This window comes from Lissotriton vulgaris, chromosome 5, assembly GCF_964263255.1.
Source record: "Lissotriton vulgaris chromosome 5, aLisVul1.2, whole genome shotgun sequence".
Classification (NCBI taxonomy): domain Eukaryota; kingdom Metazoa; phylum Chordata; class Amphibia; order Caudata; family Salamandridae; genus Lissotriton; species Lissotriton vulgaris.
The window spans coordinates 270535945-270562191 of record NC_141693.1 but is presented as its reverse complement, the minus strand read 5'-3'; the positions used below and the strand labels follow the sequence as shown (position 1 = coordinate 270562191).

The 26247-nt window shown below is 48.4% G+C and overlaps 2 protein-coding genes across 13 annotated transcripts in view; one reads left to right on the top strand and one right to left on the bottom strand.

Annotated features, from left to right (window-relative positions):
• LOC147710673 (uncharacterized) overlaps nt 1–10041 on the bottom strand; it is a 134075-nt gene extending 124034 nt beyond the window's left edge. The window contains exons 1-2 of the mRNA XM_086921380.1: nt 9933–10041; nt 866–928 (exon numbers count right to left, since the gene is read on the bottom strand). Coding sequence (XP_086777506.1) covers nt 866–928; nt 9933–10009 — 140 coding nt within the window. The 5' untranslated portion in view covers nt 10010–10041. The remainder of the gene's footprint in view (nt 1–865; nt 929–9932) is intronic.
• NMNAT1 (nicotinamide nucleotide adenylyltransferase 1) overlaps nt 1–26247 on the top strand; it is a 243300-nt gene that overhangs the window by 171642 nt on the left and 45411 nt on the right. For 9 of the 12 annotated variants that reach the window (XM_086921371.1, XM_086921373.1, XM_086921367.1 and 6 more), the window contains one exon: nt 11035–11208. In XM_086921371.1, coding sequence (XP_086777497.1) covers nt 11091–11208 — 118 coding nt within the window. In that variant the 5' untranslated portion in view covers nt 11035–11090. Of the gene's footprint in view, nt 1–9926; nt 10017–10643; nt 10775–11034; nt 11278–26247 lie in introns of those variants that run through there. The other 3 variants (XM_086921370.1, XM_086921372.1, XM_086921379.1) reach the window with 3 other exon arrangements.

Genomic DNA, 26247 nt, shown 5'->3' with positions numbered 1-26247 from the left:
TTTCCCAGATTTAGCTTTTCTCTGGTTTTGCCTTTAGATCTTTAAGGATACTTGCTCTCTGTGGGATCTGTGGAGTATCTAACATGTCCTGTAGCACTATTTGACTATACTGCCCATCAAACCCACTTCGTTGTGTTTCTGGTTTGGTATTGAGTGAGTGAAGAATCGAACGATATTTCTGGTGAATACTCTATCTACCTGCTGATTCCTCGCCGCCACGGCTCACCTACTTGTTCTGAGGTGTGTTTGTTATGTAGTTGCTTGGTTCGACCTGATTTTCTCCTTTGACTTGCTGGGACTTTTGATAGTCTTGTGTTTGTCTCTAAAGGTGTCAAAAAAAGCACAGGAACTGACGTCAGTGTTACAGGTGGCACCTTACATGGCTGTATGACGATTAGTATTTTAAACCATGGCTTCTGTTATTGTATGAAACGATAACTCTACCTGGAAGTGCATGATTGTGCTTATAGGTGAGCAAGGAGCCCAGAGGTAATCACCAAACCAGTCGTTGCTAACCTGCTGAAGCGCAGGGTAACCTAGTGGAGCTTGGAGTTGCATGTTAGAATCTAGCTTGGCCACCTGTTTGTTTCAGATGGCGCCAGCATTTCTCAAGAGAGCCCTTTCTTAATTCCAGTTTGGGAATCCCCTAGGCCCACTCTGTTGGCTCTTTGTCAGAGAACAACAGCTGCGTTTGTGTGTGAGGACATAAAGCATGGGGCAGGCTGCCACTGCATGTTTCCCAAGATCCCTGGCGAACACTTCTGAAGGAGGTACCGAAGGTAAGATACCTAAGTCGCTCACACCCACCTCAGAGGTTTGGCAAGACAGTTTACCTCAACTGTCTATCCAGATGTTTTTCTCTCACCTCATCAGCACGTAGACCTGTAGAGCAAGAATGGAGCTCCCCAAAAGCAGCTCGATGACCAGTCTGAAAAGAGAAAGATGAGGTTAAATACATGTTTGACCATCTTCTAAATGCACCTGTACTACGGGAAGAGAAGCGCTTCCGAACACAGACACGCACATGGGCTTCAGGAAGATATGTCCTAACTCACACAGACACACACAGTCACAAAACCACTCTCCTGACAATCTCAATACAGACTATGGCACTGCAGTGCCATCCCCAGTTACACTAACCAATGCCACAGGTATAGCTCTGAGTTTAAAGGTGTTAACATGCTCCTGCGAGATCTAGAACGCTACCCACAGGTGGAGCCTGAAGGAACATGCCCTGTTGTTCTTGAGACCTCTCCTTCCTCACCTTGGACACTGAGAAATTTCCCAAAGAAACTGAACATAATATTCTCCTGCACAGCGAGGGTGTGCATGTTCGGTCTGAACAGGCCAAGTCAAGGACATACTGGATGGGGGTTGAATGGTAATCTATAGGTTTTACCAGATCTGAAAGTGAGTCTAAGACTGCAGGTAGAAACTCTTGTGGGTATTTGATAAACATCGCTTGTTTCGAAACCCATCATCCACGCAATGAAAATAGCTTCCCAAAAGATGAGCCGTCAACTGTTTTTTTTCTAAATCTTTTGGGACTGAAAGGGTAGCCGACTCAAAGAGCGTGCAGAGAACTGCATAACCTATCACTTTCCACCCCTACTACCATTGTTTCTCTGAATCATAGAGTGCAGAGTGCCCTGCCGACACTTTGCAATATCCCTTTGTATTCAATGCTGTTCTTTATTCTTGCTACGCAAACAAATAATGGACGGAAAGCTGAATGAATCATACATTCACCCCCAGTCAGTTCTTTATTCTTGACTCAATGTTGTCGCCTTGCATGCATGAACTGTATAATCAGCAAGTGTTTTATTTGCTGCATTGCAAAAAACCTGCACCTATCAGTACGCCAGCTAGCGTAGCTATTCCCAAGTGTTTTTTGCACAGCTACGTCTGCCCCTGTAAATGTTCACCCTCACCTGCGGGGTAACCTGCTGTGGCGATACAGCGCGCACCATGTAGGAGATGGACTCTTCCACCTCCGGTTGTGACCTTCTGCGTGATGGATCTCTGTGGCCAGAACAGTGCAGAATGGAACTCTCTTGCACTTACTTTCCAGCTTCTTTAAACGGAGGACACTGACCCAGCGAGACGGACTTCTGAAGTGCACCAGGGCACTTAGCGCATCGCCACACGAGGTCTCCTGCCAACTCCTCGCCGCACCCGCTCCGCGGGTGCCGCATCGCTGCACTACAACATCGTCAGCAGCCTTGTGGCGGACACGCAAGACCAACAGCGGCAAGGCGGCAAGGGGCGCGAGAGACCAGCAGGGCTGCGAGCGTGCGGGGACTTCAACTCCCAGAAGTCCCTGCAAGACCAAGGAAGAGCTTCCGGTCCGCTCTCCCTGCTGGCCCGCCCCCCGCCCAACAAAGTGGTTCAAAAAGCGTTTCTGTTCCCGCCATTAGCGGGACACTTACTTTCCAGCTTCTTTAAACGGAGGACACTGACCCAGCGAGACGGACTTCTGAAGTGCACCAGGGCACTTAGCGCATCGCCACACGAGGTCTCCTGCCAACTCCTCGCCGCACCCGCTCCGCGGGTGCCGCATCGCTGCACTACAACATCGTCAGCAGCCTTGTGGCGGACACGCAAGACCAACAGCGGCAAGGCGGCAAGGGGCGCGAGAGACCAGCAGGGCTGCGAGCGTGCGGGGACTTCAACTCCCAGAAGTCCCTGCAAGACCAAGGAAGAGCTTCCGGTCCGCTCTCCCTGCTGGCTCGCCCCCCGCCCAACAAAGTGGTTCAAAAAGCGTTTCCGTTCCCGCCATTAGCGGGACACTTACTTTCCAGCTTCTTTAAACGGAGGACACTGACCCAGCGAGACGGACTTCTGAAGTGCACCAGGGCACTTAGCGCATCGCCACACGAGGTCTCCTGCCAACTCCTCGCCGCACCCGCTCCGCGGGTGCCGCATTGCTGCACTACAACATCGTCAGCAGCCTTGTGGCGGACACGCAAGACCAACAGCGGCAAGGCGGTAAGGGGCGCGAGAGACCAGCAGGGCTGCGAGCGTGCGGGGACTTCAACTCCCAGAAGTCCCTGCAAGACCAAGGAAGAGCTTCCGGTCCGCTCTCCCTGCTGGCCCGCCCCCCGCCCAACAAAGTGGTTCAAAAAGCGTTTCCGTTCCCGCCATTAGCGGGACACTTACTTTCCAGCTTCTTTAAACGGAGGACACTGACCCAGCGAGACGGACTTCTGAAGTGCACCAGGGCACTTAGCGCATCGCCACACGAGGTCTCCTGCCAACTCCTCGCCGCACCCGCTCCGCGGGTGCCGCATCGCTGCACTACAACATCGTCAGCAGCCTTGTGGCGGACACGCAAGACCAACAGCGGCAAGGGGCGCGAGAGACCAGCAGGGCTGCGAGCGTGCGGGGACTTCAACTCCCAGAAGTCCCTGCAAGACCAAGGAAGAGCTTCCGGTCCGCTCTCCCTGCTGGCCCGCCCCCCGCCTACGCGAAGCTTCCTACATAAAGGCATTTCACTCCCGCAGCGCGGGACGCAGCCCGCGCTAAGACTGGGCAAAGACAGGGCCGTTTGAGGCCGTTAGAGTACGGAAGAGTCCGGTCCGGCCCACCACCCTAACGACTACCATCCGGCCTCCCTTAATACAGGTATTTGTAAATAATCAACGCGAGTTCATCACTATTTGGCCAAGTTAATATCGACCCTAGGCGTATTATTCCTGTAAAATGAATACAAGATCCACCAGACAAAAAAAGAAATCCAAAAAGAATGGCATAGGTGACCAAATATTAGGTCCAATGGATGACTTTCTGGCCAAAGCAAACACTTTCATAGATCAGAGCATAAGTTTAATTGAGGGCAGAGTCTCAACGGAACTGGCAATTGCACGTCGCTCTTCAATGGGATTACTTGCGACAGCAAAAACCCCGGAAGTAAACCCAGTTACAACGCAAACTGCGACGACGACAAACAGACTTAGTCTACCTAACAACGTCGATCTGTCAGCCTCACAAATATCCGTATCCCTCTCAGAAACTGATCTTGAGAACACCCCCGACATGTTTCCGGATCCCACGCCCGAAGAAATCAGACAAACGAGAGGCAAGCGGGAGGGGGCAATAAAAAAGCGGAACACTAAAAACGCATTGGAACATACCAAAAACATTACAATACCTAAGCATCCAACGTTGTCTACTGACACAAACGCCTCAATTGCAACCAATCACCTTGCTCCCCCGTCTAATAACGTGGTAACAATCCATCAAGTTCCACGTGATCCTTGTGATTTCTTAATGCCAGAATCACTAACCTCAGAACATATAGGAAGGCAACGAGAAATAGGAAAACTAACCGCAGAGATAGCGTTCTTGTTAAACTCCCACATACGCCCACTAGAAACTAGACTTAGTAATATAGAGAGGCACCTAGTAAAAATCAGCGGCTTTTTAAAACCTGCACCCCCACAACCCCATACTAAGCCCGCCGTAAACCCAGAACATACTGTCCCAAAGAAAACTGTAACCAAACCTCCGCCACAGTCCAAAAAGCAAACCATACTGATTTCTCACACAAACCCTACTAATCATAAGAAGGCGACCTCTACGCCTTTGGTCATCCCTTCCCAGGCTAGTCCCCAACCATCACTCACCACAAACCCCACTTCCACTAATAATTCTGTTCCCAAAACACCTGCACCTAAAACCCCTGCACCAACAAATTCTAAACCCCCACAAACAAAAAATGTCCCGAGATCGACAAGTGAACAAGTGCCTACCTTTAACTTACCACCTGAGGCCACCCCATATGTGGTAGTTATGACGGGGGTCCCCGAACTTACAGGTGAAGGGTCAGAACCAAACTGGTCATTAAGAAACAAGGTCCAGTTTTGGCTGAATACCAATCGTCCCGTCCCACCACCGTGGAAAAGTAAAATCACCTCGGTGTCTAGGACCTCGTGGGTAGGTTATAGGAAAAAAACTATCCGAGGAGACTGTATAGTCATTACGTTTGAGGATCCCAATATCGCTGACTATATTTGTTCATGGGATCATAACAATCCTTCCGGGGGGATTGTAACAAGACCCCTGTCCTACTTCTACCCGAAAAGGTACAATAATGGCAACCACCAACGCACTTCTGATAATATGTGGAGGAAGCCTATTCCGCAACCGTGGGAGCTTGAATCTGCCGCCATAAATCCTATAATGCGACTTACTGAACCTACTAATTTCAGATATCCAGCTAATCCAAATTACCAGCAGCGAGAAGTCCCATGGCAGGTCGTGGGTCCTCAAAAAAGATTTGGAAACTGGGATCAATGGGAGAGACCATCCTATCAACCATTTGGTCCCAATTATGAAGGCACCAGCAATGGGCAACACTGGCTAGGCTTCCCGACCGCAAACAGGTTTAGCGGCCTGGAAATGGTTGATTGACAAACACTCAATTCACCGGAGCCATTACCAACTACAGTAGCCCTTTCACACCCTAATCTGGGGCCCACACAACCTATACCACATAAATATAATGTCGTGCAGCAGCCCGAACCGACCCAGTTTTCCATGATTTTTTGGAATGTAGCTGGACTTCGCAACAAGATTGAGGATGGATCGGCAGCAGCCTTTCTGAACGACTATCAAATCATATCCATTCAAGAAACATGGGCAACGGCGGCCCTCCACTTAGTGGGATACAGAACCTTCAACTCTCCTGCTCTCCCGAGTGTTTCGGGTAGACCCAAGGGGGGCCTGGTAACCTATATGGCCAATACCATCACAGATATAAAGATCATCAAGACTGACCTTCTCCCGAATTTCCAGATTCTTACGCTCTCTGTAGGGAAAAAAATCCGTCTATCAATAGTCAACATATATAATAACTTGGATTCCGACAAATTTCTAATCATTCTTGATCAGATCCAAGACAAGTTAACAGAACATATCCACCATAAGCAGAAAGTGGATTCCTCCTACATAATTTGGGGTGGTGACTTCAATCTGCATCCCTGTCAGAACATCGACGTCTGTGGAATAGTAGACGAATCGGACATTCCTCTAACCCATTTTACTCATTCAGCACCGGGGTCTGCTATGAATAAAATATTATTAGACTTGGATCTCTATATTTTGAACCCCGTGCAACAAACTAGTAACAAACTTGAGCCAACATATAAAGGAAGGGGCCATGAGACCACCGTGGACTATATACTTATCACAGAAGCTCTAAAATCGCGAGTTGGAAAATTTAAAATCTTGGAAAACTGCCTCAGTGACCACTCCGCCCTCAGCCTTAGTCTTCAACTATCTCACCCGAACCCTCTGATGGTAACAATTGCCAACACCCTATCACAGAATAGGCTCGAGTTGCATAAGACAAATGGCTTTACAATTAAATGGAATAAGGTGGACCCTAATACCCTTACGAAGAGACTTGTTAATCTCGCCTACAAAAACATCATGATATGTCTTGATACCAACGCAGAGGCAAACCAAATCCTAGAAAATTTCTACATAATCATAGAACATGTCAAAAATCTATTAACCAGACCTCACAACGAAAATAAGACAAAGTCTACAGGCTGGTTTAATAAAGATTGTACAAAAGCACATACCAACTTGAGGAAAGCCCTTGGAGAAACTAACAGAGACCCAATAAAGATTCAGGGCCTCAGAAAAGAATACATCATTGCCAGAAAGACCAGGAAAAAAGAATTAAAAACATCCCTTTGGAAAGCACTACACGAGAGTGCATTGGCGAAGGATTCCCAGTCTTTCTGGAAAATAGTCAAATCCCCCTCACTAACTGACCCTAACGGACCAAAAATAGATGTGGCCATTGATGAGGTCACATGGATGAGTCATTTTTCGAAAATCTTCCAATCAACATCTAACTGTGAAGCGCAACAGGCTGCACACAATCCAGCCGCTTTTCCTATTTCTATGGAAATTGATCTACAAGAATTCGAAAAAGCCCTATCCCTAAGTAGACCTGGAAAAGCCCCCGGTCCAGACGGGGTTCCTGTTGATTTATTTAAATTTCTCCCCGATCTCTGGACCCCAATAATAACAAGAGTTTGTATGGCAACCACGGAACTCGGACTATTGGACTCATGGTCATCATCAATAATGGTCCCCATTTTCAAGAAGGGGGACAGGCAAGACGTTAAGTGCTATCGCCCAATCTCCCTTCTTGATTCCGTGGGTAAAGTGATTGGCAGAGTCCTCCTCAGTAAACTGCAACAGTGGGCAGCGGATGAAAACATTCTCTCCGACCTACAGTTTGGCTTCAGGGAGGGCTTTGGAACTATTGACCAAGTTTTGAACCTCTCCCTGCTTACATCTAAATATATCCTCGCAAAAACAGGAACAATCTTTATGACATACGTGGATTTGTCATCTGCATTAGACTGCGTCTCACATTCTAAGCTCTGGTCACTGCTGAGTAAGATGGGGGTTGACCCCCCCCTTTTGGATTATCTAAGGGAGCTCTACAGCGGGGCCACAGCGAGAGTGAGGTTTGGTACAAGAGGAGAACTGACGGCACCATTTGGGGTAGAGCGGGGAGTGAGGCAAGGTTGTGTCCTGGCCCCCTTTCTTTTTTCACTATATACCAACGGTCTCGAAGAGTGCATGTTGAAGGGGGGAAGAGACCTACCAAAAGCAAAAGATCGCCTGATCCCCGCCTTGCTCTACGCTGATGATGCCGTCATTTTAGCCCGGACCCCAATTGAACTACAGAAGCTACTGACTAAATATGCAGATTTCATGGCCGCCCTGGATCTGCACATAAACGTAAAAAAGACCTTTGTCATGGTGGCAGGCGGTGGAAAAAAACAGGCAAAATCCATTTTTTTGAAAGACCAAAGAATTGAAAGGACCTCACAATACCCGTACTTGGGCATCATGATAGATGATGCCCTAAGTTGGAAACCGGCGGTTGAGGCCAGGAGACATCTTTTCAAAAGAGCGATTCTGGCGCTTATGAAATTTTCAAGAAGACTAGGGAAAAAACCCCAAGTCGAATTGCTCCAAATATATATCGCAAAGTGCCAATCCATAGCATTATACGGTGCTGGGATTTGGGGGCATACTAACACCAGCCACATTCAAAAAGAGGAAAACATCTTCACGCGATTCCTCTTATCAACTCCACGAGGCACCTCCATCTACGCCTCGCATATTGAATTGGGAATCCCCCTCATTGAAGACCTGATTAAAATCCAACCCCTAATGCTATGGAGAAGAGTCTGGTTATCCGAAGACAACAACTTGACAAAAAATATTCTTAGAGACATCATGGAGTTGGATAACGTAAAAAAAATACCCTGGCTCACATACATTAGAAACTTTCTCTCCGACATGGGTATTGAGAAATACTATAATAACCCAGAACTAATGAGTGAAATCTCTAAAAAAGATCTAAAAAATATAGCACTGAGCCATCTAGACTCTCTGAGACTAGCAACGATGGCCACAAAAAAATCTGCCATCCACGCCATTTTGATCCAACAGACCTTGAAAATCCAGCCATACCTTACACTGGAGATTTCCACCTATGAAAAGATGCTCCTAACAAGGTTCAGATTGAACCAGTTTTTCAGATTAGTGACTTTTCCTGATAAAAACAATTGGAACACCCAAACGGTCCTGTGCCCCTGTGATGATCATTCCCGCCAGTCCACCATTCATACAGTACTTTTTTGTAAGTTCTATTACCCACATCGAAAGACATGGCTAATTCCCTTATTAAAAAAATGGGGTCATAGGCAGTGTCGTCCAGCGATGTTATCACTCCAATGTTTGGACTCTGAATGCACAGTATACCATGTACTAAACTTTTTAAAAAGCATCATGAGACATAGAAACAATTTGTAAACCAGTAATTTTCTACCTTTTTACTCCTCGTAAAGTCCTTTTTTTTAAAAAAATTTACCTAAATGTAACTGTTTCTTAAATGATTGTTTTTAATATCATGTTATCTTTTATGGCTTTTCAAATTGTAAAAACCGAATAAAGATCATTATTATTATTATTAACTCTCTTGCAGTTTGCTGGGATGTCTGTGCAACTGGGAAATTCCATCTCGCATGAGCTGTTATGGCATGACAAAATGCCATATACATTGAACCAATTGTTTTGCTCAATGGCTCAAATGAAACTAAGACATTGATTTGGGGGTTTAAAGGGGAGGTTGTTACTGTAACAGGCACTGCAGTAGGCTAACCAGGTCCGACTAGGGCACTTCCTGAATATTGCGGTAACAGTGTTTTAAATTGCTCATTTTATCTTCAGCAGTGATCCGGTGCTGGGACTTGACGAGGGGTCGGTCGTTAGGTATTACTTGAGGTAGTCCTTTTTTTGTGTGTGTGTATTTTAATTGACCTAACTCGCACATCCGGGTCTGATCCTTTTGCGAACTTTTTGCGACCTTCACCAAAGTTTGTTTGCTGAACTATTGAAGGCATCAGGTTGTGTGGTTTTTGCGCCATTTTTTTGTTTGTTTCGGTATTAATGGATTTGTTCAGCATTGCTCTGCTCTCCATATTCATAACAGTGTATGATGTGGTGCTGCACAAGCTGAATTGCCTCTAGGGGGTTAAACGTGGGTTCTCTTAGTATTCAGCTTTATGCTTACCATTGTGTTAATGCGTGAGGGATGGAAGCCTTAGTAGACCCCGCTGGGATTCGAATATGCGAACTGCAGGTTTTACATTGAACTCTACGGAGGCACTCAACAAACGGACTTAGGCTGGAATAGGCAAGGGATGTGTGTTGGTGTCCAGAAAGAGTGCTTGAACCGTCAGAGAACCCGTCCTATGACGTGCAAGGTAGACAGACACTCCCTCTGACACAGCGTGTGAGGTCTCAGTCCTGAGGATGAGGGAGGGAATAATGGCATTCGCGCGGGAAAGATCCGGTACGAGGGGCGTGGCTGTCACACTCCTCGGCGTACTCACAGTCTGCAGCGGGCTTGGAGAGGCAGGCAGCGGCTCAGGTGGCAAGCAGAATGGGCCATGAAGTAATGGATCATCATGAAACAGGTTGTTCCTCTTGTGCATTGAGGTAGAGCAGCACCTGTAAGGAAATAACAGAGAATATCAGCTGTTGTGGTGAAAGTACAAACCAGAAAAGGATTGGAAAAAGCCTTAGACGCCCGGAAAAGTAGTTGTCATTACGCATGGGGTAAACCTGGGAGATGCTGGCTCTACGTATATAAAAAGCTCTGCTATATTAGGCGCGCAACACCCGCTGGCCTCAAAGGGCTTCTTCCCCCCCCTCTGTTGTGTGTGGCTACCCGGGGGTTAGACTTCAAGGGCCCGCTCACAGCCGCACCCGAGCACTTCACAGGTCTTTAAAATACCTTGTGCATGTTAATGGGATTTTGTTGTGGTTTCACCCCTTCTAAGAGCCCCTGCAGCTCGACCCTGCCAATTGCCTGACGATCCACCCCCCCACCCCCCCCCCCCCCGATATTTGACTCTAGTCTAGCGTATATACATTAAAAAAAAAAACACCGTGAGAAAAAACAATGTTTGCTACTCGTAATCTGACCATTTACTGTAATACCTGCAGAGCCCAGCCAAGGTTACTACACCCGCCCAAAGCCTAGGTCTTTGTTAATGTGCGAGCTTCCTCTTGCAACACTTCCAGCGCGAGCCTCCCTATGATGCCATTGCGGTCGCGCGCTGCCAGTAACTCCACAGTTCTTCGGAGGCACCACCCTCTCTGTCCACCGTCACTCCGCCCTCACCTTGTTTCGGAGGGTAATCTTTCACCTGATCACTTCACGCTCTCTGTGGTACGTACGACCAACCAAGGCTATAGATTATATTAATAATACCAAGGCTACCGAAGTCTAGACTCTCTGTCCAGTGGTTTTCTAAAGGAGGTTCTTAAGACAGAGGCTCAATTTATGGAAATGTAAATGTAATGTAATGTAAATTTAGACGTGTACGACAGGCCACGGGCTTCTGAATGGTTTGTTTGTAGGTTAGGGATTATGTATTATGTTCTACCAGACAGAAAGGTGACTGATTTTGTCTCTGCTTCCTGTTACAGCACTGTGGTCCGACACCGAGACCCTTCCACAACACCTGCCACTGCGCCCAGCCGAGATGGAGAAGTCTGATGACCGGACTGAGGTGGTGCTGCTGGCCTGTGGCTCCTTCAACCCCATTACCAACATGCACCTGAGGCTGTTCGAGCTGGCCAGAGACCACCTGCACGCCACTGGTATGTAGGAGGCCAAGGGGGATCATGTGCCCCAGCGCCCTATGTGCAGGGGTGGGAGGCACAAGCCAGGTATGTGCTGGACATGGGACACGGGGGCTCTCGGTGACTTGCATGCATTAATGGAGCACTTTTCACCATTGCTAAGCTGTACACGAGCACCTGGCCCAAGCTAGTCTCAAAATGATTACTAACTCTGAAAATATCGCATGGAACTAATTTCTGGGGATACTTCTGTGACTGTAATACTAGGCTCTGTTGCCTCCTCTGTGTGAGCATCTTAGGCTACAATCTTAAATTATGCTGTAAGTTAAGATGAACTGCATTTGCCAAAACAACAAACTGTGTACGTTTTTTTTATATTGTGAATGTAAACTATCTTGAAATAGACTTGGATAGTACAGCAAGATTCCTGTTCGCACCTGTGTCATGTTTCTTGTGACATCATCTAAGCATCACACAACTCAAGCGAGCGTGCATGCCTAAGATGTGGCTTCATGGCATGTGAACAAGATGGAGAGGTTAGAAGTCAGAAGAGGGATGGGGTCTTCTATTATTGCTCCACCCCTCTTTCTAGACCAATGTATTCATTACTCTCTTCCATATTCTGTCTCCTCTGTTCCATATCTCCCCTTATTTTCTCTTGCTATGTGCAGTCCCAATCTCTTCGAGACGACTCCTTCCTCGCTTTGTTTTGTCCCAGCTTTCTTCCTTAGCCACTGTACTCTCAGTCCTAGATTTCTTCCTTCCTTTCTCTTTTTCTGCCCAACCCCTCTCTTCTACATTCATTCTTATCTCTCGGTTTGTGCTTGGTTGTTTGTTTCTTTCCCTAGCCTTCCTCCGTTACATCTATGTTTTTAGTCACCTGTGATGTCCTCTTCTCCTTGTCTTTACTGTGCCCCAGTTTCCTCTTCTAGCATCTATCCGTACTCGTCTATACACTGTTAAAGGTATCTTCCCCATCCTCCTTTCTTTTTTTTTTACTCTGTGCAGGTTCTTTATATTAGCCTCCCTATTTACTCCCAGTCTGTGTTCTGAACCGTTCTCTACCTTAGCCTTTCTTATCCCTCTGTACTTTCCTAGTTTACTTCCCAATTATTTCACCTCCCCTTTTAGGGTTCTCTGTTTAAATTCTCTCCATTAGCTTCTCTTTATGTGTAAGATTGATAATGCAGACACACCACCACTTTTACAGTGGTGAATGTCATCTCTAAAATTAAGGAGCATATTGATTCAAGTTCGTCTGCTAGGGCCACCAGTCCCTGCACAGAACATTTCGTGGCTATTTAATAAAGTGCACGCTCAGCCTTGAATTCTTAAATCTGCAGGAAATAACGTATTGGTCACTGTCAAACGTTGTAATCATTGAAACTGGATTTTCTCATCTCTGGCCCAAATGATTCGAAAACCCTTTCTAGTGAGAAAAGGTTGAAAGTCCATTATCTCAAGTTTCAGGCACTTGTGACATCTTCTGGCTTTTTTCCCCTTAGCGTGGATGATAAAGACCTCTCTTCCCTGGGTCTATTCTTGGTATGCTGGTCCATCACTTTTCAACATGATTGCAAATCTTACACACTCCTTTAATTTCTTGGTGGGTTATACACAACTAGGCATCCCAGCATCTAGAAGCATTTTCATAGTATGTGGCATATAAATAGGAACAATAAATCTAAATATACTTGACCCTGTCTGATGTCTCCCTGTTCTCTCAATTTCTTTTTTTCCTTCTTTTCTGCCCTCTTCCTCAGAGAGAATTCCTTCTCCACTTGTTCTGGTGAGAAATCTCCATGTCAGAAATTAGCTTTTGGGCTGAGGGAAGACACCAACTTCTGTTGGTCTCATGCAATTGTATGGGCCTTATGCCACTAATAATTTTGTAGATGGTTTGGTTGGAAAGGGGAGACCCCAGATTTTTCATTTTGGAGGAGTGGGAAGAGAAGATATACGCTGGGTAAAATAATCAACTGTCTAGTTGAATCTGAAGCTCTTTTGCAGCAACTATGGTTTGTGTGCATGTATTTCAGAAATGTGGGCTAGACAAAGGGAACGTTGCTATTTTGGCAATTTGTGGTAAGCATTTGCTATATCAGGCAAAGTAACTGGTGTTATGATGTATGCTGTGCATATTTACATAGACTTAGTATGTTTGTATTGGTACGTGGACTTGGCCAACCAAGCTGGGGGGCAACAAAGTGCTGGAGTGGGCAATAGCCTGGCGGTACAATTTAAGTTTGTTTGCAGTTAGGTGGGTAATAAGTAAGTTCATACCAAAAAGAATGGTAAATCTCTTTGAAAAGACGTACCTTAAACTTCATTCTCAATTGCAGATTGAGTACGAGGAGTTCTCGTGTCTGTGGGGATGTTGTCTCAGATGTATATGGTTCAGTAACACAAAGCCTTTACCATTAGGGTGAGCGCTATCAAATGACACTGATTGTATTTTTTATGTACACATTTGCAAAATGTAACAATTTTAAGCTACATATAATGCTACTAAAGCCTGAAAGCAAGATTGGTGATTGTTTACTTTCAAAATAAATTGTATACAAAAGTAAAAATTGTAACTTCAATAAAGGTTTTGCTAAAATATTGTGCAGCTTTCAATATCATTTGTTTGAGGCATTGTTTTGGTAAAATGAGTTTGATGCTATATATATATATATATATATATATATGTATATATATATATATGTATATATGTATATATATATATATATGGACACACACTCGATTAGCGTAACTCTCGCCTCTCGCCTCAGCAGGCTCCCGGCGGGATCGCCACCTCCCAAAGTATTAAACGAACTCCTGGCAATACAACTGCTCATAAATCAGCAAGACGCCGGGGCCCAAATGTTCGTTCAAGGTGCAGATATTTTATTGGCACACGGAAAACCCAACGCGTTTCAAAGCTTTCGCCTCTTGCTCACGGGTAAAGTGCAACAGTGGCCATTCCATATTTAAAGTGATACAAACATTTAGAAACGTGCACGTGACCATTAATGGACATTGAAGAGATACTTAGTGACGAACAAGGTTTTTCAGTATCAAGTTAACCGGTTACATAGCATAATACAAATATAATTGTAATTGGGAACATAAATGAAAAATGAAAGCGTGTTTTTCAAAATTCAAAGCAATATATATGAACACCCTGTCATGGATTTGGCATTTCTGATCATTTACATGTTTATAAATTAAATCATGTTGGTTGTTCAGGAAAACAAAATAAGAACTTCCTGAATAGTGACTGAATCAAAAAAGCGGCGTCATGCCCCAGTGGGCAAATTAATTCATACCAGTTTGCCAAACTTCATGTACATGAGCAGATAAACATAGACAAGGTTATATCACCCAAGTGGGTATATGTTTCACCAAACATATAAGGTGGTAGAAAGAATGTCCATGATTCAAATTAGAAGGTGTCATGCCCAAGTGGGCTAGGTGGATCCCAATGTCTTGTGTCTTATGCTGTATACCTACAAAGTTAAAGATTGAAAAAAACAATGTATCAGTGATACCATTTAAATTCCTGGTCACGCGAAAAAAGGTGCATTTTTATAAAAACAGTCAGCATGGAAAGACTATATATATAGGAAAGTAGACAATATAATGCAATTTATGATTGTAAGTGTACTGATAATTCTTCCCCTATGTTATGCCCAAAGGGTTGTAAGGTGTTATACCGGATGATGTACTTGGATTCGAGTTTGCGCAATTCAAGTAACCTGTTGCCTCCTCTTTCATTTCTATGGACGCTCTAATGCCCGTAGTTTAGCTTTCTTGGTAGTCATGCCAATATAAAACTTATCACACGGGCATTTGAGTGCATAATACCGAGTATGCAGTATATGCACTCAAATGCCCGTGTGATAAGTTTTATATTGGCATGACTACCAAGAAAGCTAAACTACGGGCATTAGAGCATCTTCGTGCTATCAAAAATGCAAATCCACAGTACCCGGTGGCTAGGCATTTTGCGACTGAACTTCATCAAAACCCCAATTTGGTGCAATTCTATGTGATTGACTGCGTCCATAGAAATGAAAGAGGAGGCAACAGGTTACTTGAATTGCGCAAACTCGAATCCAAGTACATCATCCGGTATAACACCTTACAACCCTTTGGGCATAACATAGGGGAAGAATTATCAGTACACTTACAATCATAAATTGCATTATATTGTCTGCTTTCCTATATATATAGTCTTTCCATGCTGACTGTTTTTATAAAAATGCACCTTTTTTCGCGTGACCAGGAATTTAAATGGTATCACTGATACATTGTTTTTTTCAATCTTTAACTTTGTAGGTATACAGCATAAGACACAAGACATTGGGATCCACCTAGCCCACTTGGGCATGACACCTTCTAATTTGAATCATGGACATTCTTTCTACCACCTTATATGTTTGGTGAAACATATACCCACTTGGGTGATATAACCTTGTCTATGTTTATCTGCTCATGTACATGAAGTTTGGCAAACTGGTATGAATTAATTTGCCCACTGGGGCATGACGCCGCTTTTTTGATTCAGTCACTATTCAGGAAGTTCTTATTTTGTTTTCCTGAACAACCAACATGATTTAATTTATAAACATGTAAATGATCAGAAATGCCAAATCCATGACAGGGTGTTCATATATATTGCTTTGAATTTTGAAAAACACGCTTTCATTTTTCATTTATGTTCCCAATTACAATTATATTTGTATTATGCTATGTAACCGGTTAACTTGATACTGAAAAACCTTGTTCGTCACTAAGTATCTCTTCAATGTCCATTAATGGTCACGTGCACGTTTCTAAATGTTTGTATCACTTTAAATATGGAATGGCCACTGTTGCACTTTACCCGTGAGCAAGAGGCGAAAGCTTTGAAACGCGTTGGGTTTTCCGTGTGCCAATAAAATATCTGCACCTTGAACCAACATTTGGGCCCCGGTTCTATATATATATATATATATTTTTAAATATTGGTGTAAGACCCTTATGGTCAGCATTAATATATTCTTGTATTCTTGAAGATAAAAAAGTGCACGAGGGTCCGTATTACACATGGCTGCGCTGGTGCTAGTTGTGGCTGTGCGCCAGAGTGCACCCGTTGGCATTATGGAAACTCGTCTTCCAATGTGCCGTGATGTTTGCGCTCTGTCTTCATGTGCGCTTGCGACTGTGCGCATTTTGTATAAGTGCCGGTGCAAATAGACTTTTGGCTGGAGCATCCACGTGCGTGTGGTCGCATAAACTATTTGGCGTTTTAGAAAGTATTGCTAAGAGATCTGAACATGGGCCCTGTTCCATATTACTTGTGCCGACTTTCTTATGGCGCAGTTTTTGCTTAAAATGTGATTTTTATTTATTTATTTATTTTTATGGATACCTCACTGGATGTTTTCAAGGCAGTTCAATTTTCACCTTTTCATAAAGGAGGGCTGTTCTACTGTCACTTATGTCATTGCGTGTCCCTTTGCTTGTTTGTATAGATACATTTTTGTTTTGGACATTTTCACAGAAAGGGCAGCGTAACTCAAAGGAGAACATAGCCTGACTAATGGAGTGAAAATGAGAGGGCTGGAAAAGGCCAGGACACGCATAAGGGACTTTCCCAGAGAGTAGAGATAGGTAAACCACTGAGCAGTCAATCTCGTGCCAGGTTCCTGGATTCGGCTCGGCTCAAGGTCACCTTGGACCTTTGAGCTTAAACCGATAAGAGCCTTCATCTGCCAAGAATTAGAGAGAAAGCATTAACCATTGAAGGAAAACAAGAAATGCCCTTCTTTTGTCAGCAATGCTAAAAACCCAGGATCAATTCCTGGTTCCCACATGCCCAATTTGTGTGATCCTCGGTTCCATGTTTCATTTCATCATGCCTCCTTTTTTAGGTCTCGCCTGAGCCAGCTCATGCACTGCTCTGCGAGACATTTAGTAAGTGGGGTTTTCAAAGTGCTACCACACGTTTTTGCTGGCCTTCGCTTGCGGGTACGTGCACACACGCAGCCGGCTGTTTTCAGCAGCCGAGGCGCCATCTGGAGCGTGATCACTTTCACTTTTGCTGCGCGCGGACCACTCGCGGGCTCACGCTCCCTCACTCCATTCCTTACTTTGATGTATTTTTTACGCGCTGTTACCGCTTCTATCCATTTTTATTACAAGGAACAGTGGCCCTAAGCTTAGAAGGGGTATTCATACAAATTCTTTATAGACTGCAATGAGTGCTATAAGTTTACTTCCAATGTCCAGCAGGACATGGAATATTTATTTGATCAATGCAGAACATTTTAAAGGAATTAGAACACACAAAAATACAAAAGGGCACAGTCCTGTATCCAGTATGAGGAAAAGAAAAGTGGAGAAAAAGGTAGAAAACAAAATAGATTTTCAGGCAATAACTTTGGAGCAGAACGTGGCTTGCTTCTTAATACATAGTACAGCAAGCTCAAATTGTCAGTGACTACAATATAACACTGTAAGTGAAAGTCGACGTTTCAATCCCATGCCCCTATATTAGCAGGATCATCACCAGGACTAGTGTTGATTGCCTGGTTGTTTAAAAATGACGCCTTAGTGTGGCTCAGGATGGAATGCCTTGGTTCCAAGGTCTTGTTGGGTGCTTGTAACTGTTCCTGCTTTCAAGGATGGTAGCAGGTGCTTTAAGGGGGCTTTTTCTGGGGTGTGGGTGAGATCCCAGTGCCCGGCGAACTATCGCTGGGAAGCGCGGTATGGTTCCTTAAGGAGCTCAGAAGAGTCTCGTTCAGAAGTCGACGCAATGGTCAATCTTCCAGGTCGTGCGCTGTGGCAGGGTTCTGCTCCAAAGTTATTGCCTGAAAATCTACCTTTTTCTCCATTTTTCTTTTTTTCATACTGGGTACAGGACTGTGCCCTTTTGTATTTTTGTGTGTTCTAATTCCTTTAAAATTTTCTGCATTGATCAAATAAATATTCCATGTCCGGGTGGACATTGGAAGTAAACTTATAGCACTCATTGCAGTCTATAAAGAATTTGTATGAATACCCCTTCTAAGCTTAGGACCACTGTTCCTTGTAAAAATTAGTTACCCGCAGTCCGAAGCGATCCTATCGGGTCCCCTTGTTTGTTTAACTGAGACAGTTTCTATCCAGGCATCTCTTTCCACAAGCGCTAATCACACTAGAGGTGTTTACCGTCTCAAACCCGGAGACACTGTTGTTGTATCAGTATCCATAAAATCGGCTCACTTCCCAGGCTATTTCGCTTTACATTGTGGCCCAGTATTTTTCCCTGGTTCCTCGCCCTCTTGACAGATATAATTTACTCCCTGTTGCCCCCTGATATGTAATTTCTCTTCGCCACCTCAAGTCAAATCAAGTCAGAAATTTGTACAGCGCGCTACTCACCCAGAGGGACCTAAGGCGCTTAAGGGAAAGGGGATCGTTACTGATTCAATAGGCAGGTCTTGAGTTGCTTCCTGAAGGAGAGGTGGTTCTGGGTAAGACGGAGGTGAGAGGGGAGGGAGTTCCAGGTCTTGGCCGCTAGGTATGAGAAGGATCTACCTCCCATGGTGGCATTTCGGATGCGTCGGATCACGGCGAGGGCTAGGTTGGACGATCGTAGTTGGCGGGTGGGGGTGTAAAAGGATAGGCGATTGTTGAGGTAGCTGGGTCCTAGGTTGTGGAGGGCCTTGTGTGCGTGAGTGAGGAGACTGAACGTGATTCTCTTGCTGATAGGGAGCCAGTGCAGGTCTCTCAGGTGTTCTGATATGTGGTTGTGTCGAGGAATGTCCAGGATGAGTCGGGCCGAGGCGTTCTGAATGCGTTGAAGTCTTTTCTGCAATTTGGCTGTGGTTCGGGTGTAGAGGGTGTTTCCGTAGTCTAGTCGGCTGATGACAAGTTCTTGGGTGACCATTTTCCTAGTTTCGGTGGGGATCCATCGGAAGATCTTGCGGAGCATGTGTAGGATGTTAAAATATTATGGAGACGGCGTTGACTTGTTTGGTCATGGAGAGGGAGGAGTCAAGGATGAATCCTAAGTTGCGAGCGTGGTCCGTTGGTTTGGGTGCGCTGCCTAGGGCCGGGGGCCACCATGAGTCATCCCAGGCAGAGGGGGAAGTTCCTAGGATGAGGACTTCCGTCTTGTCCGAGTTCAGTTTTAGGCGGCTGTTCTTCATCCATTCGGCTACGCCTTTCATCCCTTCGTGAAGGTTAATTTTGGCGGTGGTTGGGTCTTTGGTGTCGTCGGCGTAGGAGATGATATTTAGGTTGTGTTGGCGTGCGATGGATGCGAGGGGGCTCATGTAGACGTTGAAGAGGGTGGGGCTGAGCGAAGATCCTTGTGGTACGCCGCAGATGACTTCGGTGGCCTCTGATCTGAAAGGGGGGAGACGGACTCTTTGGGTTCTTCCGGCGAGGAACGAGATGATCCAGTCCAATGCCTTATCTTGTAATCCGATGTTCCTGAGGCGTTGTACTAGGGTGCGGTGGCATACCGTGTCAAAAGCTGCGGAAAGATCCAGGAGGATGAGGGCCACTGTTTCCCCGTTGTCGAGCAGTGTCCTGTGGTAAATAAAAAGCTAGTTATTTACGCCGTTCGGAATTTCTATAATTACCCAAGAAAATGGTAATGCATAAAATGAGGAGCAGAGTCCGTGGTCTTCGAGTTGAAAGGGTTTTATTCCAGAACTCGAGTTAAGGGAGAGCTCCTTCACCAAGCGGGTTCAGGAGTAGTCTACTTTGCTTGAAACATAACACTTATATACCGTACGAGTACAATCAAAAAGGAGTTTCCCTTAGACTGGATTCAATCATTCATGATGTAATCATACAGAAAACATAGCATACTTGTTCTTGTTTAAAGAATAACCTGAATAGCATTTACACATAGACAAACATATTACAACGGGGTGTTTGAGGTAACAAGTTACAGGGTTGCTAGTATCTGAGGACAGAGAATCGAGGCATTGTCACAGGGTCATTTCTGTCGGAAAGGTAAAGAGGACGAGGCATTGTGCGTTCTTTGCTTCGTACACAAGGGCGGTGAGATCTCACAATGGTATGTGTGTGCAGCGGGGAAGAAGGAGAATGGGCTGTAGTAAACTATTCTTCTTCGTGGCAGTCTCGTGTGCTTGATTATGTTTTCCCTTGATTGTTAACCCAACCCGTGGCTGTCCGCGCAAACTAGGAAATCATTGACGAGCGAGAGCTGCTCGTTCGGTGACAGAGTTAGGGAGGGGGGGTTTCCGAGTCACCCATCCTACCGACTCTGTTCTGGTCTAAAGGAAAAACATCGAACGGGACGGAAACCCGTAGGTTACATGGTAGCTGGACATTATTTTTAGCATGTATCAGCTTTATGAGAAAGAGAGCAGGCAAGAGGGGGTACAACGGGATTTGTGCTTGACATAGGAGGATCGGCTTGCCTGGTCGATGTCAGGGTGGATAGGGTGCATGATGGGACACCAGAGAAAAAGGGAGCTTTTTAGTCAAATTCCACAGTCCGGATGTCGTCTGTGGCTGCGATGAGGGCGGTCTCGGTTCTGTTAGCTCGGAAGCCGGACTGTGAGGGGTCAAGGGAGCCGTTAGACTCAAGGAAGACGGCGAGCTGGCTATTGACGGTCTTCTCAATGACTTTGGCGGGGAACGGAAGGAGAGAGATGGGGCGGTAGTTCTTAAGTTCGGTGGGGTCTGCAGAAGGTTTCTTTAGGAGGGCGCAGAGTTCGGCATGCTTCCAGCTTTCCGGGAAGGTAGCAGGGTTGAAGGAGCAGTTGATGATATCTCGAAGTTAGGGTGCGATGACGGAGTCGGCTTTATTGAAGATGTGGTGGGGGCATGGGTCGGTTGGAGATCCGGAGTGGATGGAGTTCATCATGCGGATGGTGTCTTTGGTGCTGATTGGGGTCCAGGCGCGGAGGGTGGTGGTAGGGGGCTTCAGTTCAAAGGTAGGGGGAGAGGAGAGGTCGCTGAAGCTCTTGTGTATGTCTGCGATCTTGCTGTGGAAGAATGAGGCTAGTGAGTCACATAGATCTTGAGAGGGAGTGATGTCGTTGTTGCCGGCGCTGGGATTGTTGAGCTCATTGACGATGTTGAAGAGTTCTTTGCTGTTGTGGGCGTTGTTGTCTAGTCGGTCTTTAATGCTGACTTCTTAGTGGTGCGGATCAGTTGGTGGTGTTTGCGGGTGGCGATCTTGAAGGCGGTCATGTTGTCTGCCGTTGGGTTTTTTCTCCAGGTTTTCTCGAGGGTGCGGCAGTTCTTTTTTGGAGTTCTTGAGGTCGTCGTTGAACCAGGAGGCTCTTTTGCTTCCTGGTTTGTTGGGACGTTTTTTCAGGGGTGCTAGTTCGTCAGCGCAATGGGTGATCCATTGTGCGAGATTAATGGCTGCTTGATTTGGGTCCGTAGATCTGGCCGGAGGGTTTTGGTTCAGTGATGTGGTGAGCTGGTCGAGGGTAATTTTGTTCCAACTTCTGCGGGGAACCTGTTGCGGGTGGTGGTGGGTGGTTGTCTTTCTGAAGCTGAAGTGGACGCAGCTATGGTCCGTCCAGTGGAGTCATGTGGTGTGATTTAAGGAGATGTGTTTGCTGGAGGAGAAGATTGGGTCGAGCGTGTGTCCGGCGTAGTGGGTGGGGGTGTTCACCAGCTGTTTGAGTCAGAGATTGGCGAGGTTATCAAGCAGTGTGGCGGTGTTGTTGTCGTTGTTATTCTCCAGGTGAAAGTTGAGGTCTCCTAGGAGAATGTAGTCTTCGGAAGGGAGGGCGTGTGGGCTGACAAGGTCAGCGATGTCTTCGCAGAATTGTGTACGGGGTCCTGGGGGTCTGTAAATGAGGGTGCCTCTGAGTGTTGTCTTGGGGTCGGTGTGTATCTGAAAGAAACACGTTAGTGTTAGATTCCTTACCTTAGAATATCCCCAGGCGTCAGTCTGGATCCGGAAACTTTTGCGTAGCAGTACCCCTGCGCGTCGGTAGGCGTCGTCTGCAGGCGTCCCCTGCGGCTCCGCGTCCGTCGTCGTCGGCGTCGTGCGCCGTGATGACGTCGCTGGAGTATATAGACGCCGCCTCCGCGCGCTGACGTCAGTTCTTCTTTTTTCCGCGCCAGTGGACGCAGATCTGAAGAGCAGTACTCTGGTCTTTGACCAAGTTTTTTCGAAGTTATTTCTCACTTTGTGCCTGATAGGATGCCTGGGTTCAAACACTGTGATGACTGTGAGCGCACGATGTCGGTCACAGACCATCACCGCCTCTGTCTCCGGTGTCTGGGCCCCGACCACGACGTGGACTCCTGCGTCGACTGCCGGGCCCTCACCAACAAGGCTAGGCGGGAGCGGTCCCGCAAGCTGCTGGAGCTCCGGGTGTCGGCCCCACGTCGGGACCGGGAGCGGTCCCGGTCCGGCCGGAGGTTGAGAGAGCGTTCGAGGGAACGATCGCGGAGCCGCGCCGAGCGTTCCGGAAGTCGACACCACTCGTCAGGCTCGTCAGGTAGGAAGCACAAGAAGTCGGGGCGTCGTCATCGTACCCCCGACGCTCGCGCGATGCGGCCGGGGGCTCGGGTGACCCCAACCCCGCGGCTCCGCGAGAGTCGCCGGCGCGGCCTGCCTCATACCCTCCGGTCCCTGGGCACGGTGCGACGCCTGAGGAGATCGAGGCGTTCCTCATGGCCATGAGGGCGCTCGGTTCTCCGACGGGGCCTACGGTGCCTTCGGGCCCAGTGCTACCGTCTGGGGGCCCTGGCGGTTCGGGTGTCCCTGCCTCGGCGCCGTCGGGTGCTCCGGCCCCGGCGCCGCCGACGGCTCCGACCCCGGCGCCGCAAGGGCCTTCGGGATCGGCGCCGGCTGGTCTTCCGGCCTCCCCGGCGCCGTTGCCATCGGGGTTACCCCCGACGCCGCCCCCGCGCGGCGCCGGTTCTCCGGTGCCGGCTCCGGGGTTCCGGCGCCGGCTCCGGGCGGCGCCGTCCCCATACCTTCCCCGACGCCGGACGGGCGTCGCTCGACGCCGGTCCCGGCGCCGATGGGGCCCATGAACCCCGAGGAGCCGGTCTACATCGTTGACTCCGAATACGGAGAAGATGAAGAGAATGGTGAAGGTTGGGAGGGGTCCGAGGACCCTCTGTCACGCGAGTGCCAGTATGACCCGGACTGGACAGGTGACTTGGGGGATGCCAGTGGTCTGGACGACTCTCCTAACCCTGGTTTGATCTCTCCTCCTTCCGTGGCATCGGTGGAGGGAGCTGCCTATTCTGTGGTGCTGATGAGGGCTGCCAAGGCCTTACACCTTGAGCTCCCCGTCGCGGCCGTGAGGCCTAACATCCTCACCGAGGTCTTCAAACCGCAGTCATGCCCACAGGAGCCACTGCTGCCGTTTAATGAAGCCTTGTCAGACGTTCTGTTGGGCACTTGGTCCAGGCCCGCTTCAGGTCCGCCTGTTGATCGGAACGTGGCCAGGCGCCACCGTCCTTGTCCGGACGACCCCAAGTTCCTGTCTACCCACCCCACTCCTGAGAGTCTGGTGATCCAGGCCTCGACCTCCCAGTCCGCATTCCCGTCGGCCCCGCCCGACCGGGAATCCAAGAGGTATGACCAATTTGGCAAGAAGGTCTTCTCGTCCATTAGTTTGGGCCTGCGGTCTTGCAACACCGCCTGCCTCTTGGGCCGCTACACCCACTCTGTGTGGGATACGGTCGCGGAACTGCTGCCAGAATGCCCCATGGAGGTGCGGGCAAAACTCGGTCAGGCTGTGGCTGAGGGCCGAGATGCAGCGAAATATTCGATACGGTGTGGTCTTGATACGACCGACTCGCTGGGCAGAGCTATGTCAACGACAGTGGCGATTCGTCGCCACGCCTGGCTGAGATCCGCCAATTTTTCGGCAGACGTCCAAAATACATTGATGGACATGCCGTTCGATGGCTGTCACCTCTTCGGTGACAAGGCGGACCACGCGCTGGAACGCTTCAAGGACTCCAGGGTCACGGCCAAGTCCTTGGGTCTCTCGACCCAGCGTCAGCAAACGGGTTCGTTTCGTCCCTTTCGTGGCCAAGGAAGGGGCGCCCCCACACGTGCTGCCAGCCACGCGCCGCAACAATCCTTTCAACGCGGTGGCGGCCGTGGAAACCGCCGTGGTGGCGGTCGGGGACAACGGCGGGGTCAGACCACACCTTCCCCCGCAGCATCTACCCCAAAATCCTCCTAGTCCGTGCTTTCGGCCCCATGTGACGCCAGTGGGTGGCAGGGTTCGCCATCACCACGCTCACTGGCGCACGATCACTTCGGACAGGTGGGTGCTGCAAATCGTCCGAAGGGGCTACTCCCTCCCCTTCGAGACCTCTCCTCCAGCCATGCCACCGCAGAACCACCGTGTGTCGGGGGACCACTTGACACTTCTGCAGGAGGAAGTTACGGCCCTCTTGGCCAAGGGGGCCATCGAGCGCGTTCCTGGGCCAGAAGTAGGGCGTGGTTGTTATTCCCACTACTTTCTGGTGCCCAAGAAGGACAAGGGGGGCCTACGTCCTATCTTGGATCTAAGGAACGTCAACGGCTTCCTCCGGAAGGAGAAGTTCAAGATGTTGACGTTAGCTCAGGTCTTGGCTGCTCTAGACCCACAAGACTGGATGGTAGCGTTGGACTTGCAGGACGCCTATTTTCACATTCCCGTCCTGCCGGCCCACCGGCGTTACCTGCGGTTCACGGTAGGCCAGGAGCATTTTCAGTTTATCGTGCTTCCCTTCGGCCTTACCAGCGCCCCACGGGTGTTCACAAAGGTGATGGCGGTGGTCGCAGCCCATCTGCGCAGGTTGGGGGTTTCAGTCTTCCCCTACCTAGACGACTGGTTGTTGAAGGCGGGCTCGCCCCAGACAGTCGTCCACCACCTTCAGATAACGGCAGACCTCTTGCACGACCTGGGGTTCTCCATCAATGTGCCGAAATCAATGTCCCTCTCAAAAGCTCCTTTTCATCGGAGCGGTTCTGGACTCGGCGCAGTTTCGGGTTTATCCTCCGGAACGGCGGGTTCGGGATATTCAGGCTTTGATTCCCATCTTTCAGCCGCTATCCCGGGTTTCGGTCAGGTTGACGCTGCGGCTGCTGGGACTGATGGCTTCCTGCATCCTTCTGGTGCATCACGCTCGGTGGCGGATGCGGGCTCTGCAGTGGGACCTGAAGTTTCAGTGGGCCCAGCATCAGGGCAACTTGTCCGACCACGTCTTGATCTCGGAGGGCACTGCGAGACAACTGCAGTGGTGGCTTACGGACCGCGATTGGGTCAGGGGCAAGTCCCTCTCCCTTCCCCAACCGGAGCACGTTGTCGTGACGGACGCGTCCCTCCAGGGCTGGGGTGGCCACTTGGGAGAGGCAGAGATCAGAGGCATCTGGTCTCCGGCGGAGTCCCGGCTCCATATCAATCTGTTGGAGCTGCGGGCGATTCGTCTGGCACTGAAGGCATTCCTCCCCTTTGTCAACGGGAGTGTAGTGCAGGTGTTCACCGACAACACCACCGCCATGTGGTACTGCAACAAACAGGGCGGTGTGGGGTCGTGGACCCTTTGCCAGGAGGCTCTGCGCCTCTGGCAATGGCTGGAACGTCAGGGCGTGACTCTGACGGTTCAACACCTGGCAGGTTCTCTGAACGCCAGGGCGGACGAACTCAGCCGTCGGTGCTCGATGGATCACGAATGGCGTCTGAACTCGGACGTGGCGCAAGGCATCTTTCTGCAATGGGGAGAGCCTTGGTTAGATCTATTCGCCACCGAAGAGAACGCGCAATGTCATCAGTTCTGCGCGTTGGAGTTTCCAAGACGGCACTCGCACGGCGACGCCTTTCGGCGCGAGTGGAGTTGCGGTCTGTTATACGCCTTTCCGCCTATACCACTTCTGCCCAGAGTGCTGAAGAAGATCAGGCGCGACCGGGCCCAAGTTATCCTTGTGGCTCCGGACTGGGCTCGAAGGTACTGGTATCCCGAGCTACTCAGCATGTCAGTCGGTCCCCCGATCCGCCTGCCCCTTCAGGAGGACCTTCTGTCGCAGCAGCAGGGGACGGTCCTCCACCCGAACCTGTCCAGTCTCCACCTCCATGCTTGGAGATT